The sequence below is a fragment of the Oncorhynchus keta genome, chromosome 27 (assembly GCF_023373465.1).
Source record: "Oncorhynchus keta strain PuntledgeMale-10-30-2019 chromosome 27, Oket_V2, whole genome shotgun sequence".
Classification (NCBI taxonomy): Eukaryota; Metazoa; Chordata; class Actinopteri; order Salmoniformes; family Salmonidae; genus Oncorhynchus; species Oncorhynchus keta.
Window position 1 is genome coordinate 11,121,080 of NC_068447.1, and position 18,760 is coordinate 11,139,839.

General features: G+C 44.3%; 2 protein-coding genes across 4 annotated transcripts in view; both read right to left on the reverse strand.

Moving 5' to 3' along the window:
- The window catches only part of LOC118359536 (bcl-2-like protein 1), a 31,379-nt gene extending 27,760 nt beyond the window's left edge, over positions 1-3,619 (reverse strand). Inside the window, exons 1-2 of the mRNA XM_035738041.2 lie at positions 3,318-3,619; positions 1,060-1,793 (exon numbers count right to left, since the gene is read on the reverse strand). Of these exons, the coding sequence (XP_035593934.1) occupies positions 1,060-1,632 (573 nt within the window). The 5' untranslated portion in view covers positions 1,633-1,793; positions 3,318-3,619. The remainder of the gene's footprint in view (positions 1-1,059; positions 1,794-3,317) is intronic.
- Positions 3,620-7,727: 4,108 nt separating this feature from the next.
- Positions 7,728-18,760, reverse strand: part of LOC118360256 (brefeldin A-inhibited guanine nucleotide-exchange protein 2-like) — a 65,242-nt gene continuing 54,209 nt past the window's right edge. For all 3 annotated transcript variants that reach the window (XM_052481672.1, XM_052481671.1, XM_052481670.1), the window contains exons 30-39: positions 18,443-18,572; positions 14,396-14,531; positions 14,076-14,214; positions 13,710-13,767; positions 13,430-13,547; positions 12,897-13,036; positions 12,571-12,745; positions 12,130-12,268; positions 11,625-11,742; positions 7,728-10,687 (exon numbers count right to left, since the gene is read on the reverse strand). In XM_052481672.1, coding sequence (XP_052337632.1) covers positions 10,544-10,687; positions 11,625-11,742; positions 12,130-12,268; positions 12,571-12,745; positions 12,897-13,036; positions 13,430-13,547; positions 13,710-13,767; positions 14,076-14,214; positions 14,396-14,531; positions 18,443-18,572 — 1,297 coding nt within the window. In that variant the 3' untranslated portion in view covers positions 7,728-10,543. The remainder of the gene's footprint in view (positions 10,688-11,624; positions 11,743-12,129; positions 12,269-12,570; positions 12,746-12,896; positions 13,037-13,429; positions 13,548-13,709; positions 13,768-14,075; positions 14,215-14,395; positions 14,532-18,442; positions 18,573-18,760) is intronic.

Here is an 18,760-nt window from a genome sequence, read left to right on the forward strand (position 1 = left end):
TGTGGTGGTGGTGGCATATGAGCTGTCACTAACCAAGTCATCTGCCTGTTTCAACTTTTAAAATTAAAAATCCATTTCACCTCTGCAACAGCAGAGAGACAACCCAATCGGATGGCCCCTCCACACACAACGTACACAATCGGATGGCCCCTCCACACACAACGTACCCAATCAGATGGCCCCTCCACACACAACGTACCCAATCAGATGGCCCCTCCACACACAACGTACCCAATCGGATGGCCCCTCCACACACAACGTACCCAATCGGATGGCCCCTCCACACACACAACGTACCCAATCGGATGGCCCCTCCACACACAACGTACCCAATCAAATGCCAGTTTCTACAGGACCCATCCCTTTCGAGACTGTTTCAACATCCCCTCATTCCAATCCACACCCCATCATGTGTCAGCCCACACAAAGGAAGAGCTGACCTTAACAGTGTCCTTCTCACATCCCAGAACACACCCACCTACCAGGAACAGGACAACAACTCAGCTGACCTGAGAGAACACTGCTTTCATGTGAAGGCTGCTGGCTCAGAACAGAGGAAGACGTGGAAAGCAACCAGGGGAAAACAAAGGTTGATCTATAAAGCTCAAGCCTATACCTCATTCCCCATTGAAGACTTCGATCCCAGCCAACAGAGGTCACTTCGAGTCAGCTGAAAACTCAGTAAGGCTGATCAATGCCCAACTGACCAGAGGCAACCATCTCACGCCGTCTTATCGCCTGTCTTTCTCCTTGGCTGATCTGGAGCCAACCGCACCACGTCTCGAGAGAGATCAGTCACTTAAAACAGAACAGTCTCAGGTCCAAGAGCTGACAAATCAGCCTGAGACCAGAGGTAAGGCGTGAAATACAGTACACAGATCAGTCAAACTGACGCGACACACAATGGGTGCGAATGTGCAGAATCAACAGTTAAACAGTCTAAGATATCCAGGTACCAACGACCTCTAGAACTGATGCTTCATACAACAACCCACATTGAGCTAAATGACCCATGACCCTTCCCTACCCCCATGCACACATCTTTCACTCGTGACTCACCCATCCTCCTTGGCTCTGGATCCAGGGCTGGATGTGGTTGTCCAGATAGACGGTCATCCAGTCTGTGATCCTTCCCACCAAGGGGTTCATCTCCTTGTCCACACATTCTACACAGAGGGCCCCTCCGAAAGCAAACAGGCCCACCACCCGTCCCCAGTTGACACCGTCCCGGAACACCTCGTCCATCACGTTCTCAAAGCTCTGATAGGCTGTGGACGGCGTGATGTGTAGCTGGGAGGACAGGTCACTGAAAGCTCTGGCATAACGCAGCTCAAACTCGTTGGCAGAGTCCCGCAATGCCTCTTTCACTGCGTCCAGGCCCGCTGTCCGCCGAGGGGAGGAGGGGGGCGACTGCCGTGGTGGAGGAGTACCGGGAGGCGACTGCCGTGGTGGAGGAGTACCGGGACTCGTCCCATTGACGTATGTCATGACTGCCGCACCCCCTTCCACCTGTCCTCCCTCAGTCCGATTCTGGGCTTCTGTGAGCTCCATGTGGTTGAAGGGGTAGTCCCTCTGCGATAGTTTATAGGTGATATAGTACACCACCAGTTCTCTGTTGTTGTAAGTCATCATTCCTTGTCTTGTCTTTCTTCTTTGCCCCAGGCTCTCGGTTGCTCGCGACACACCTCTTTGGATCAGTCCTCTGTGTTTAATCCAATCTGTGTCATTCTGGGTATGCAGAAAATAGACGTCTTGAAGAAAATAAAAACAAGGCTGGTGCAGTGGCTCAGGCCCTGTGGTAAGAGAACAACGAAGATCTTAAATTAGCATAATTCATCACAATAAGCATAGGTGGGTTCGCTAGAAGCACAAGCATTTCGCTACACTCGCACTAACATCTGCTAACCATGTGTATGTGACAAATAAAATTTGATTTGGGTTGGGGGAGGAGGGGAACTATAGTGAGCAAAATTAGATCGACAGGTGGGGTCAAAGTGCATCGCTTTAATTGGAGATTAAACAGATGGCAATGGTTGTCGTTACCTGCCTGCCCCCACGAACAACCTTCCTTTGGCCTGTGGCTTCATAACAGTCATGACAGGGCAAGGTGCTCTGACAACCAACAGACTAAAACAGCAGGTTGTTTGTGACAGAGGTTAAATATATGATCAGCATTTATTTTCCAGTTAGCTTGACTCAGAACACATTTGCATTTATAATTGCCAGTATGTATGTATACAAATATATATATATGCGTGTGTGTGTGTGTGTTCAAATGTTATATATAAACACACTATGAACACATGATAATTGTTGACCTAATGTTACTTAACACGTAATCAGAAATATTAACAATGTATTAAATGTCATTTTCACAAGTAACCCCCAAAATGAAGAATACAATGATATTTCTTCATAAAACACAAGTGATGCCTTAAATCCCTTTGTGCTTGCGCGTCAGTGTGGACAGGAGGGGATCCCTGTTGTTCTAACAACTTCACAAGAACCGCACGTGGGAGAAACGACGCGCATATATTCCAGATCTTCAGTTGTACCCACCGAACCTGACCTTTCCTTAGTGACATTTAAGACCCTATGGAATAAAGTTACACCTGTGACTCGCGACTTGACAAGTGGGAACAGTCCCAAAAATTATGACATCGAAAATGGCACTAGAAAGTGGGGAGCTACTTTGTTGCCTTTGCTGAATAAAGCATATGTTTACAGTAGCCACAGCTAACCAGCACGTGTCGCTAGCCACTAGTGCGACACGGAATTCCATGGAACAATCTAGCCCGTCCATATCATTGTGAAGGCAAATACAACTGAAAGATTAACGGATTTAAATACAGCTCCAAACTTGATCAAAATACATAGCTACAGTAATTCGTTTTAGTGATGTTTCAAAGTGACCATTTTTCGTTTAGGCAATTCTACAGTTACAGAATAATGCGGAGTCTTAAGAATTTCACATTAAAATGTATGCCAAACCCCCCAAAAAAACAATGATTGCAAAGTTACACCACATCTATGCAGTATTCATCGTCATTCTGTTACCAAAATGCATCTGCACTGTTTAAACCAAATAAATTCGTTTTTGTAAAAAAAAAAAAAAGTCAGTGGAAATTGTTATCTTTGAGTATATAGAGTTGTGGAAACAACTTGTATGGAGACTCAGCATAAATGTATTACCATGGAATTGCATAGCAATGTATTGATAAACAAGCCAGCTAACTACATATTTAACATAATCAACTAATGAAATTATATTGTCACGTAAAAACCATCATAATTGTCTACAATTGACATGTTCTTACCTAGTCAACGGCAACACTCCTAGCGAGTGGCTTTAATCCTATTTTCTGAAAACGTATCAGTCCTGCTGTCAAAATCCGAGGAGAGAAGTGAAATGTACTATTGCCAAAGATAGTGGAAAAATAGAGATAGTTCACTCAAGCCGTTTACCATTGGAAATAAAAATGCTCCGTTCCGGTCTGCTTAACGGGGAGTTTCTCCAATAAACAATGCAGCTCGGTCTGGTTTGCTTAGTTATTTGACTGACTAATGTAACCAGAAAAAAATTAGGAAGTAGTGTGTCGCGCTTCCTCTTCCGGCTACTGCTACGTGATGCGCGTGTCTCCTCTTACCGTCTCTGCTACGTGAGGCGCGTGTATTGGGTATGCGGCGTTGTAGACAACTCGGAAATTGGTCAATTCTGATACTTTCCGCAACGAGTTAGTCCGATTTGAATGTGGGACAATATATCCACAGGAAAGTATAACGACAACTTCTCAAGGCGCTAGTAGCTTGTTCATATTTATCACCTGAAGCATGCGCAGAACCATGAAAGCATGCGTCTCGTGCATGCATTTATCGTGTGTGCATGCTTCAGGTGATTAAAATCTGAAATCACTAACATAGCTTTGAAACGTTAATGTAATGCTACTTTCCTGTGGATATTGTCACACATTCCTCACACAACAACAGTACCAATCTAAAGTTTGGACACACCTACTCATTCAAGGGTTTTTCATTATATTTTCTACATTGTAGAATAGTGAAGACACCAAAACATTGAAATAACACATATGGAATCATGTAGAAACCAAAAAAAGTGTAATTGTTTTATTTATATTCCAAGTAGCCACCCTTTGTCTTGAAAACAGCTTTGCACACCAACAAAACCCAGACGACGCTGGGCCAATTGTGTGCCGTCCTATGAGCCTACCAATCACGTGATACAGCCTGGAATTGAACCAGTGTGCCTTAGACCGCTGCACCACTTGGGAGCTTTTCCTTCACGCTGCGGTCCAACTCATCCCAAACCATCTCAATTGGGTTGAGGGATTGTGGAGGCCAGGTCATCTGATGCAGCACTCCATCACTCTCCTTCTTGGTCAAATAGCCCTTACACAGCCTGGAGGTGTGTTGGGTCATTGTCCAGTTGAAAAACAAATGATAGTCCCACTAAGCCCAAACCTGATGGGATGGTATATCCCTGCAGAATTCTGTGGTAGCCATGCTGATTAAGTGTGCCTGGAATTCGAAATAAATCACTGACAGTGTCACCAACAAAGCACCCCCACACCTCCATGTGTAACTGTGGGACCTACACATGCAAAGTTCACCTACTTTGCGTCTCACAAAGACATGGTGGTTGGAACCAAAAATCTCAAATTTGGATCCTCAGACCAAAGAACAGATTTCCAGTAGTCTAATATCCATTGTTCATGTTTCTTGGCCCAAGTGTAACGGATGTGAAACGGCTAGCTTAGTTAGCGGCGGTGCTGATGTAACGGATGTGAAACGGCTAGCTTAGTTAGCGGCGGTGCTGATGTAACGGATGTGAAACGGCTAGCTTAGTTAGCGGCGGTGCTGATGTAACGGATGTGAAACGGCTAGCTTAGTTAGCGGCGGTGCTGATGTAACGGATGTGAAACGGCTAGCTTAGTTAGCGGCGGTGCTGATGTAACGGATGTGAAACGGCTAGCTTAGTTAGCGGCGGTGCTGATGTAACGGATGTGAAACGGCTAGCTTAGTTAGCGGCGGTGCTGATGTAACGGATGTGAAACGGCTAGCTTAGTTAGCGGCGGTGCTGATGTAACGGATGTGAAACGGCTAGCTTAGTTAGCGGCGGTGCTGATGTAACGGATGTGAAACGGCTAGCTTAGTTAGCGGCGGTGCTGATGTAACGGATGTGAAACGGCTAGCTTAGTTAGCGGCGGTGCTAATGTAACGGATGTGAAACGGCTAGCTTAGTTAGCGGTGGTGCTGATGTAACGGATGTGAAACGGCTAGCTTAGTTAGCGGAGGTGCTGATGTAACGGATGTGAAACGGCTAGCTTAGTTAGCGGTGGTGCTAATGTAACGGATGTGAAACGGCTAGCTTAGTTAGCGGCGGTGCTGATGTAACGGATGTGAAACGGCTAGCTTAGTTAGCCGGGGTGCTAATGTAACGGATGTGAAACGGCTAGCTTAGTTAGCGGTGGTGCGCGCTAAATAGCGTTTCAATCGGTGACGTCACTTGCTCTGAGACCTTGAAGTAGTAGTTCCCCTTGCTCTGCGATGTGGAGCGATGGGTAACGATGCTTCGTGGGTGTCAGTTGTTGATGTGTGCAGAGGGTCCCTGGTTCGCGCCCGGGTATGGGCGAGGGGACGGTCTAAAGTTATACTGTTACACAAGCATGTCTTCTTATTGGTGTCCTTTATTAGTGGTTTCTTTACAGCAAATCGACCATGAAAGCTTGATTCAAACAGTCTCATCTGAACAGTTGATGTTGAGATGTGTCTTACTAGAAATCTGTGAAGCATTTATTTGGGCTGCGATTTCTGAGGCTGGTAACTAATAAACGTATCCTCTGCAGCAGAGGTAACTATGGGTCTTCCTTTCCTGTGGCGGTCCTCATGAGAGCCAGTTTCATCATAGCGCTCGATGGTTTTTGAGACTGCACTTTTAGAAACTTTCCAAGTTCTTAATGTTCCAGATTGACTGACCTTCAAGTCTTAAAGTAATGATGGACTGTTGTTTCTCTTTGCTTATTTGAGCTGTTCTTGCCATAATTTGGACTGGTATTTTACCAAATAGGGCTATCTTCCGTATACCAACCCTACCTTGTCAAAACAACAGATTGGCTCAAATGCATTAACAAGGAAACAAGTTAACACACACCTGTTAATTGAAATGCATTCCAGGTGACTACCTCATGAAGCTGGTTGAGAGAATGCCAAGAGTGTGCAAAGCTGTCATCAAGGCAAAGGGTGGCTACTTTTTAGAATCTAAAATATATATTTATTTAATACTTTGTTTACTACATTTCCAACTTTGTAACATGGGCAGAAGAGTCATGCCCCGAGTTTCCCACTTGGGAGGTACCAGAACCAACCAATAGGAAGCTCGACATCTATGCAAATAACTTACTTAAATTTTAACTCAGAGGTCCCGAGTTTGAGATTACGTGAATGCAATATAAGGCTGCTTTTACACAAATTACCCAATGTATATTTCTTCCGCTAATTGGTCTTAATCACCAATCAGTCACAGTTATTTTTCGGAGCTGATCTGGTTAGAAAAAAGAAGAGATCAGAATTGAGCTGTCAGTGTAAACGCACCCTAACATCCACCGGAATATGGCTCGTTGGATATCAACTCAGTTTTGCGCAATCGTCACTTGCTAGAGTAACACATTACAATTTCAACATAAAAAAGGTACAGTAGTTTGTTAAATTGGCGTATTGAAAATCTAACTAAATCATTCCCCCAAGTAGTTATAATCTTGGTCAATTATCATGGGTTTGTTATTTGGCTACTGATACTAGTGTCAATTCATTTTCTTCGCATAAAACCTAAAACAGGGAATGTAGCTAGTTTGTTTGACTCGCTTAAATGTAACACATCTTTCCTCTGAATAGTTTGCAAGCGAACATCTGTCCCATTCCGATTTGGTAAAAATCGGTGGATGTGCTTCTTTATAGCTAACGTTGTCATACAGCTCGTAGAAACTGAACATTAAACCTGATTATACTACGTTAAATCGATATGAAAACACTTACTTGAAATGGTTGGCACAAAGTCCACAACGAAATCCAAACATCAGCAGACAGGATCATAATTCGGCGTTTCTGCTGGAGCAAAAAGGAGGAGCGCCGACTGGGATAGCTAGCTAAATCTGGCTCAATTTAGCCATAAAAAAAAAGACGAAATTGCCATTACTAGCTAGCTGTTCCGCCCACTGACATTGAATGGCGCTTTCTTCATCCAACTAGATGTGTATACAACTACACGCCTGCAATGTTGGCGACGTTATTAGCCAACTACATTAAGAATACAGTTTAATTTAGCAGCCTAACAAGAGAGTCAATCCCATTTTCTTGGACCTCATTTTAGTTCGCAAAACAAAAAAATATATATATATATATATTACACAGATTACTTTCTTGATAAACGCTGTCGGTTTTCTTCGGGAAGTAAATTAAACACAGTACAGCTTTACCAGAAGGTAAATATATATATTTATATGTCTGTACAACCCAAAACAAAGGGATGTTTCACATCTCCATGGTAACCTTTGTTACCCCCCCCAACTCCCGTTCTAACGTTTGAGGTTCACAGCGCCACGCTGTGGTCAACTTTAGAATCGCATTTGTCAAAAGGCCACACCAGTAGCTGCTACCATTACAGCGATGACAGTATTTAACTTTCCAGTGAACCAACAAAAGCAATTCCACTATAGATCTGAATAAAATGTTTATTGATTACTTCATCAAATGCTTGGGAGATTACATCACAGTATGTATAGCGCTTAATTTTCTATTTTACATGAAAACTTTACACTATTTATTTCTCCATATACTGTATAGTTCCCCTTAAGGGGAAAGTAGACATCCATAGTTGTAAGGTAGAGGAATGCTTCTCAAAAATATTTAAATGCACTTCAAATAATTATATACATCCTTGTTAAAAAAGAAAAAAATGCAGACAGGATTAAACGACAAATGATGCAGATGGTAGCTATACCCTGGCATATTTAGGAGTAACGTTTCTCTTCATTCTTACCCCCGTCTGGTATTTCACTGACAATACTGACAGGCATTCCACTCTGGGAAAGTTCTGGACAGTTAATACACGAGGGATCTGTTGCAGGCTCCATTAGGTGTAACATAGAACTGTCTGACAGGAGAAGAACATCTCATCCTTGCTATGTAATACCATGGGTGTTGCATTGTAGACTTCCTTTTTTGACACCAGATTCATTCTAGAAAATAGCCAGTCATTCCATTTTGCTCTCAGAACATAGAGAATGTGCAGTAGCCTTTCAAGAAGTAAACTGGCATGTAAATGTTGCTTTAAAATAAGTATAAAAATAAATAAATACAAGTAAAATTAGGACTCATAACAGGCTATAGTGATTGACATGATCAATGGGGAGGATCAAAGGATCAATGGGGAATGGTGGCAGGGGAACAACCGACCATACTTGCTCATCCATTAGGGAGCAAGCCATTCCCACATGGTAATCATAGGGTAGGTAGGATGCTGAATACAGGTGTGCTAGGACAACACTGCCATTCCCACATGGTAATCATAGGGTAGGATGCTGAATACAGGTGTGCTAGGACAACACTGCCATTCCCACATGGTAATCATAGGGTAGGATGCTGAATACAGGTGTGCTAGGACAACACTGCCATTCCCACATGGTAATCCTATAGGGTAGGATGCTGAATACAGGTGTGCTAGGACAACACTGCCATTCCCACATGGTAATCCTATAGGGTAGGATGCTGAATACAGGTGTGCTAGGACAACACTGCCATTCCCACATGGTAATCCTATAGGGTAGGATGCTGAATACAGGTGTGCTAGGACAACACTGCCATTCCCACATGGTAATCCTATAGGGTAGGATGCTGAATACAGGTGTGCTAGGACAACACTGCCATTCCCACATGGTAATCATATAGGGTAGGATGCTGAATACAGGTGTGCTAGGACAACACTGCCATTCCCACATGGTAATCCTAGGGTAGGATGCTGAATACAGGTGTGCTAGGACAACACTGCCATTCCCACATGGTAATCCTAGGGTAGGATGCTGAATACAGGTGTGCTAGGACAACACTGCCATTCCCACATGGTAATCCTAGGGTAGGATGCTGAATACAGGTGTGCTAGGACAACACTGCCATTCCCACATGGTAATCCTAGGGTAGGATGCTGAATACAGGTGTGCTAGGACAACACTGCCAACCCCACATGGTAATCCTAGGGTAGGATGCTGAATACAGGTGTGCTAGGACAACACTGCCAACCCCACATGGTAATCCTATAGGGTAGGATGCTGAATACAGGTGTGCTAGGACAACACTGCCATTCCCACATGGTAATCCTAGGGTAGGATGCTGAATACAGGTGTGCTAGGACAACACTGCCAACCCCACATGGTAATCCTAGGGTAGGATGCTGAATACAGGTGTGCTAGGACAACACTGCCAACCCCACATGGTAATCCTAGGGTAGGATGCTGAATACAGGTGTGCTAGGACAACACTGCCATTCCCACATGGTAATCCTAGGGTAGGATGCTGAATACAGGTGTGCTAGGACAACACTGCCAACCCCACATGGTAATCCTAGGGTAGGATGCTGAATACAGGTGTGCTAGGACAACACTGCCATTCCCACATGGTAATCCTAGGGTAGGATGCTGAATACAGGTGTGCTAGGACAACACTGCCAACCCCACATGGTAATCCTAGGGTAGGATGCTGAATACAGGTGTGCTAGGACAACACTGCCATTCCCACATGGTAATCCTAGGGTAGGATGCTGAATACAGGTGTGCTAGGACAACACTGCCATTCCCACATGGTAATCCTATAGGGTAGGATGCTGAATACAGGTGTGCTAGGACAACACTGCCATTCCCACATGGTAATCCTAGGGTAGGATGCTGAATACAGGTGTGCTAGGACAACACTGCCATTCCCACATGGTAATCCTAGGGTAGGATGCTGAATACAGGTGTGCTAGGACAACACTGGAGGTGTTGTTCAGCATATTCACTAACGGTATTCTTCATTTGCGTTAGCATTTAGATATGCGTGTTCGTTCAGTCTTAAATCAACAAATAGGAGAAACAAAAATCAGGTAGAGGATATATATAAAACCACATCAATTAATTGTTGTAGTTCATTTTCCACACATTTGATATTAACGTCAGTGTTGAGAAACAGTCAGAGAGCTCTGTTCTTTCAGAGCTTTTTACCCAGCAGAGTCCGTCTTAAAGGACACCAGACCTTATTACCAACTCTTGAAGCCTTTCCTTTGCAGAAGATAAACAGGAACTGAGCATCAAAGCATCTTTCCCTCAGGGTAACAGAATCTTTGCGTCGATCTACATCCTCCCATCCCTTCGCACTGCCTTACTCCCGATAGGGGGGCTCTCGCCTCAGACTCTTCATGCATCCCAACATCCACCAGTGCCCCCCCCCACACACACACACACACCATTACATCTCCAGACCCTCCTTAGGGCGGGTTGGCCTAGCCCATCTCAGGAGCAGCGATGTGGAAGACAGAGCCGATGTGGAGGAAGAAGCGGCGCAGGACGGCACGGAGCTCTGGGATCAGGTCAAACTGCATCATCTCACACAGGTGAGGGTAGTAACAGGAGGCATGAAGCTTGAACTGAGGACGGAAAGGGACAAAGAACAGACTATTTAGCATCAGAGAGACGCACACACAAACTGAAATATGCTTAGGGTGAGTGGAGTGTGATGTCAAAGAGTGGATTGTTTGAAGTATGGCCAAAGTTAAATATCAACGTTGTTTGTTTAGAAGCCACCATGTACACCTGAAGGTGGGATTTGGGAAGAGGAAACATTTCTTAGTCAAAGTCAAAATAACCCACAAGGCTGCACACTTCCTGTTTCTCTGATTGGTATGTGCCAAGAAACGTGTTGCTACCTAACCTAACAGTGTCCTTCCTTTAGTTACCCATTCTCAATGAGACTGGACCAGGCTAAGGATAACGGACTGTAAGCTCTATAAGGGGAAATCTGCACTGAATCAAGTCCAATTCAGAGATCCTTGATGTAGCAGAGGAAGCCAATGGCCCCTGGTCTGCCTGCACACAGCTAATGGCCCCTGGTCTGCCTGCACACAGCTAATGGCCCCTGGTCTGCCTGCACACAGCTAATGGCCCCTGGTCTGCCTGCACACAGCTAATGGCCTCTTTTACATACCAAGGTCATTACAAAGACGAGCTGTTAAATAATCAGTGTCCCTTCCTCAACAGAATTCATTGTCTGAGGGGAAAGGAGGCCAGTGAGAGGCTGTCCTACGGCTCGTTATTCAAACCATTTGACCTATTAGATACGTCAATTGGACGTTAGGGGAAATAGACGGTCTTTTCCTACTGCCTACTCAGGCGAGGTATATAGAGTTGAAATGGTGTTGGCAGACGCGTGTTCACATATATAGTCTTCCAAAAAAAACAGATCACTTGTCACTGCAAGCCAAACCCAGTTGTCAGTGTGTGTGTGTGTGTGTGTGTGTGTGTGTGTGTGTGTGCGTGCGCGAACGCGCAAATATTTCAGTCCATGTGGATGTAGGTGTGTGTAACCTTATCGTCGGTCAGTCGCAGGGTCCTGCTGAGCAGTACTAGCAGCAGGCTGGTCCAGGCCTCTCTGTGACTCTCTGAGGTCAAGCTGATGAAGTAGGACAGAGCCTCGCTGCACACCCTGAGGACCGGACCGGACCAACATTACCACACATTGCACTGCCGGGAGTGAAACATCCGGACAAACTAATGCTGAAGAACCTGTTACAGTTGGACCAAGCAGGGAGGCAGCCAAAGGATGACATGTTGGAATCAAATGTACATTTCATTTGTTCAGGTCACACAATACTGGATCCATTTTTACTGAGGATTTAACACATTGGGGTTTTCCTCAGGTTGCTGCCTCGACATCATTGGTGTGAATACATGCTTTTATATCTTTCATTATAATAATACATGGTGTTTATGTAGTGCTTTAAAAAAGGAACCCAAAGTCACGTTTACAATTGTCACGGTTTTGTCACACCATGACCCACCCCCCCAATCTTTCCTTCCCTCAGACACTCACAGCAGCAACCGCGTTTGGATGCCAGGCCAGGAGTCCTGGAGCTGCCGGTCACAGTACATGCGGAACAGAATACGCAGACTACAGGCCAGACTACTAGTCTCCTGCTTCAGCAGATTGGGCTTCGACTTCCCCTTAAATCCTGAGACAGAGCGGGGCAGACAGACAGAGCGGGGCAGACAGACAGAGCGGGGCAGACAGACAGAGCGGGGCAGACAGACAGAGCGGGGCAGACAGACAGAGCGGGGCAGACAGACAGAGCGGGGCAGACAGACAGAGCGGGGCAGACAGACAGAGCGGGGCAGACAGACAGAGCGGGGCAGACAGACAGAGAGGGGCAGACAAGAGCATCCTATATCAAAAAAACATTTATATGACAGCCTGGCCGATTAGCTCATCTGATAGATCTTTTTAACACACCAAGAGAGAGACAGTTGAACATACCTGCTCTCCAGAGTGCAGTCCTCTGCTCGTTGTTAGAGTTGAAATCTCTGGCGAAGGTGTGCGACTCCAGCAGGCAGTCCAGCAGCTTGAAGAGGTGCTGGGAGGAGAGGTGTCTGTACATGCCCTGCTCCCCTTGCCCAGGGTCCCCCTCTGCAGCCTCCTCCAGGGCATCCCTCTTGGACAGACACAGCAGAGCCCCGGTCAATCCCCCAGCAACATAAACTTAGTGTGTTTTGGGTGTAGGGTATTCAAAGCTATAATGAACTACATGGTAATAAACATCATGACTTTATATTTATAAAGGACAGACATGGTTGTGATAAAACCTGTGCAGCAGCCATATTGTCTGCGTCTTCCTTCTTGCTGGTTGCCGGGTAGAAGACAATGTTGTCAATGGTCTGGATCAGCTCCAACTGCACTACACACTTGATGAGCAGGCCTGCAAACAGCTTCTGGTCTGACATCCCTGACACAGAGCACAGAGGTATCAGGAAGATGACGCGGTCACCCTGTTTATAGCTCCTAGACAACTTTGCAGTATTATATATATGTTTTTTAACATTATTTGCTCAAAACGTTTCTTGCATTATTCCGGACTATGACATTGCTCTTCTTAATTCCTTTGTTTTTACATTTGGGGGATTTGTGTGTATTGTTAGGTATATTACTGCACTGTTGGAGCTTACAACATAACCCTTACACCTGCATAATATAGGTATGAGACTAATAATGCTTTATTTGAAAAACAGGGACCAACGAGAGACTGGAGGTCAAATGTGGAAAATGACATGAAGGATATTGAGGTAGAGAGAGAAATGTGAGTTGAGAAGCCCAAATATTTCTGTAACCCGTTGCTTACTGGCGTGCGGTTTCCCTTTCCAGGTGTCATCGCTGGCGGTGGATATCTGGCTCTGCCCTCCTTTCTCCGACAGGGCCCGGTCATAGCTGTTCTGAGACTGGGTGTCAAAATCTACATCCTGTAAACAAAACAGACAAATACAGCCAATGAGATGAGAAGGCTCGGTCTGCACGTTGGTTTAAGATCATAAACAGGACCAGATCAATTTACAAGAGTCGCTTTCTCGTTACTCTCTGTCTAATCAGGCTCAGATGGTTCATAAATGTTATTGTTTGCTCACCATGTGTTTCCCATCACCAGCCTCCTCTTCCTGACCAGCCGGTCGCCATGTCAATAGGCTGTTGAGAAGTGCAAACAGAAAATGTGCAAATCGTCAGTCATGTGGTCTGTGGGAGTGTTTCCTGTGTTCTGGCTGGCCACATGATGGGTTCATGACATGGCCTGCAACAAGTTCTGCACATGACTAGACACCTGACAGCACTGCTAATGCACGCACACACCATCCTCTCCAACAGTGTGTTTTCTGTTTATATATATATATATAAAAAAAAACACACAATATATTACTGTTACGTTCATGGTGATGGGATGCTGAAGTTGTGAGAACGTCAAGGTGACAGACAGGCCGGCCAGCAGCAGAACTCACGCGTCTGGGCTGGTGGTCTGGAAGATGTCCAGCATACAGGAGCAGGTGGCGTTCCACACCTCTGGGCTAAACTTCTCCCCATTCAGGATGACCAGGTTCTCCAGGCAATTAGTCCCTGACCGGGCCAACTGTTCATTATCTGCGGGAAAGGGGAAGAGAATATATTGACATCATTCACCATTACGTCACCTAAACATTACATTTCTGGTAAAATGTTACACATCATTTTACGGTAGATATTTAATTAGTTAGGGGTGTGTGTGTGTGTGTGAGTCAGCGGTGTTTTTCCTCCCCCTCACTGTTGAGAGGAAGGCCCCCACCTTGTCTGACGCACCACTGTAGCTGAGTGAAGATGTCAGCCAACAGGACCTCACTGAGAGGCTCATAGAACTGGGTGAAGACGTCACAGATGGCGTACAGGGCGTGGTTACAGGTTGTGGTCATCCACTCGTGCTTCTACAGGAAGTCACAAGACACAAAATACACAAAAGATGGAACAAAAAAAAGTAGATGTATAAAATGCAACATTTCAGAGTCGCAGTCAGTCACAGCTCAGGTAATCAGTCACTTGAAATAAACTAAAAAAATGGGCCTGATCTATGGATTTCACATGACTGGGAACACATTCATTATGCCCTAATCTATGGATTTCACATGAGTGGGAATACATTCATTATGCCCTAATCTATGGATTTCACATGACTGGGAATACATTCATTATGCCCTAATCTATGGATTTCACATGACTGGGAATACATTCATTAGGTCCTAATCTATGGACTTCACATGACTGGGAATACATTCATTAGGTCCTAATCTATGGATTTCACATGACTGGGAATACATTCATTATGCCCTAATCTATGGATTTCACATGACTGGGAATACATTCATTATGCCCTAATCTATGGATTTCACATGACTGGGAATACATTCATTATGCCCTAATCTATGGACTTCACATGACTGGGAATACATTCATTAGGTCCTAATCTATGGATTTCACATGACTGGGAATACATTCATTATGCCCTAATCTATGGACTTCACATGACTGGGAATACATTCATTAGGTCCTAATCTATGGATTTCACATGACTGGGAATACATTCATTAGGCCCTAATCTATGGATTTCACATGACTGGGAATACATTCATTAGGTCCTAATCTATGGATTTCACATGACTGGGAACACATTCATTAGGCCCTAATCTATGGACTTCACATGACTGGGAATACATTCATTAGGTCCTAATCTATGGATTTCACATGACTGGGAATACATTCATTAGGTCCTAATCTATGGACTTCACATGACTGGGAATACATTCATTAGGCCCTAATCTATGGATTTCACATGACTGGGAATACATTCATTAGGCCCTAATCTATGGATTTCACATGACTGGGAATACATTCATTAGGTCCTAATCTATGGACTTCACATGACTGGGAATACATTCATTAGGTCCTAATCTATGGATTTCACATGACTGGGAACACATTCATTATGCCCTAATCTATGGATTTCACATGACTGGGAATACATTCATTATGCCCTAATCTATGGATTTCACATGACTGGGAATACATTCATTAGGTCCTAATCTATGGACTTCACATGACTGGGAATACATTCATTAGGTCCTAATCTATGGATTTCACATGACTGGGAATACATTCATTAGGTCCTAATCTATGGACTTCACATGACTGGGAATACATTCATTAGGTCCTAATCTATGGACTTCACATGACTGGGAATACATTCATTAGGCCCTAATCTATGGATTTCACATGACTGGGAATACATTCATTAGGTCCTAATCTATGGATTTCACATGACTGGGAATACATTCATTATGCCCTAATCTATGGATTTCACATGACTGGGAATACATTCATTAGGTCCTAATCTATGGACTTCACATGACTGGGAATACATTCATTAGGTCCTAATCTATGGATTTCACATGACTGGGAATACATTCATTAGGTCCTAATCTATGGACTTCACATGACTGGGAATACATTCATTAGGTCCTAATCTATGGACTTCACATGACTGGGAATACATTCATTAGGCCCTAATCTATGGATTTCACATGACTGGGAATACATTCATTATGCCCTAATCTATGGATTTCACATGACTGGGAACACATTCATTATGCCCTAATCTATGGATTTCACATGACTGGGAATACATTCATTAGGCCCTAATCTATGGATTTCACATGACTGGGGAATACATTCATTATGCCCTAATCTATGGATTTCACATGACTGGGAATACATTCATTAGGCCCTAATCTATGGATTTCACATGACTGGGAATACATTCATTAGGTCCTAATCTATGGATTTCACATGACTGGGAATACATTCATTAGGTCCTAATCTATGGATTTCACATGACTGGGAATACATTCATTAGGCCCTAATCTATGGATTTCACATGACTGGGAATACATTCATTATGCCCTAATCTATGGATTTCACATGACTGGGAATACATTCATTAGGTCCTAATCTATGGACTTCACATGACTGGGAATACATTCATTAGGTCCTAATCTATGGATTTCACATGACTGGGAATACATTCATTAGGCCCTAATCTATGGATTTCACATGACTGGGAACACATTCATTAGGCCCTAATCTATGGATTTCACATGACTGGGAATACATTCATTAGGTCCTAATCTATGGACTTCACATGACTGGGAATACATTCATTAGGTCCTAATCTATGGATTTCACATGACTGGGAATACATTCATTAGGCCCTAATCTATGGATTTCACATGACTGGGAATACATTCATTAGGCCCTAATCTATGGATTTCACATGACTGGGGAATACATTCATTAGGTCCTAATCTATGGATTTCACATGACTGGGAATACATTCATTAGGTCCTAATCTATGGACTTCACATGACTGGGAATACATTCATTAGGTCCTAATCTATGGATTTCACATGACTGGGAATACATTCATTAGGCCCTAATCTATGGATTTCACATGACTGGGAATACATTCATTAGGCCCTAATCTATGGATTTCACATGACTGGGAATACATTCATTAGGCCCTAATCTATGGATTTCACATGACTGGGAACACAGATATACTTCTGTTGGTCAGATAACATCAGGATCAGAAAACCAGTCAGTATTTGGTGACCACCATTTGCCTCATGCAGCGTGACATATCTCCTTCTCAAAGTGTTAATCAGGCTGTTGATTGTGGCCTGTGGAATGTTGTCCCAATCCTCTTCAATGGCTGTGCCAAGTTGCTGGATATTGGCAGGAACTGGAACATGCTGTCGTACATGTCAATCCAGAGCATCCCAAACTGGCTCAACGGGTGACATGGTGAGTATGCAAGCCATAGAAGAACTGGGACATTTTCATCATCCAGGAAATGTATACAGATCCTTTCGACATGGGACTGTGTATTATCATGCTGAAACATGAGGGGATGGCGGGCGAATGAATGGCACAACAATGGGCCTCAGGATCTCATCAGAGTATCTCTGTGCATTCAAATTGCCATAGATAAAAGGCAATTGTGTTCGTTGTCCGTAGCTTATGCCTGCCCATACCAGTGGGGTTATTGACATCAGCAAACCGCTCGCCCACATGTCTTGTCATCTGCCCGGTACAGTCGAAACTGAGATTCATCCGTGAAGAGCACATTTCTCCAGCGTGCCAGTGGCCATCGAAGGTGAAGGTGAGAATTTGCCCACTGAAGTTGGTTACGACGCTGAAGCCCAGTCCGGTCAAGACTCTGGTGAGGATGACAAGCTTCCCCTGAGACGGTTTCTGACTGTTAGGCTTGGTGGACGTACTGGCAAATTCTAACAGTTTATGGTAGAGAAATTAACATTCAATTCTCTGACAACCGCTCTGGTGGACATTCCTGCAGTCAGCATGCCAATTGCACGCTCCCTCAAAACTCGAGACAGCTGTGGCATATTGTTTTGTGACAAAACTGCACATTTTAGAGTGGCCTTTTATTGTCCCCAGCACAAGGTACACCTGTGTAATTATCATGCTGTTTAAATCAGCATCTTGACATGCCACACCTGTCAGGTGGATGGATCATCTTGGCAAAGGAGAAATGCTCACGAACAGGGATGTAAACAAACCGAGTACAACATTTGAGAAATCATCTTTTTGTGCGTAATGGAACATTTCTTGGATCTTTTATTTCAACTCATGAAACATGGGACCAACACTTTCTTTATATTTCTGTTCAGTGTAATTCCAGCAGAAACTCCCATAGGCCCACAAGCTTTTTTTGGCTTGGACAAGACTTACTACTTACGCAAGGACAATAACTATAGCCACTCACCTCGGTCTGCTGCTCAGGGAGCTTCATATTGTGGAAGATGCGGAAGACGACGCGAAAAAGGTCGTGCCACCAGTGCTTCTCAAAGGTGTGTCCGTAACTCTTCATAATCTCAAACATCACAGTCAGACCCCTGTGACAGAGAGACGCACATAATCATACATTAATATCTATTGGGCTCAAAGCATCAAAGTCGGTTACAGCCATATAGAGCCAAACGTCACGTTCGAATGATGCGCGCATACTAGCAAACAACAAGCCCCGTAGCAGATGGCTAACTATATACTGATGTCGGAACCATTCGCAGTGAGTGAAGACCAT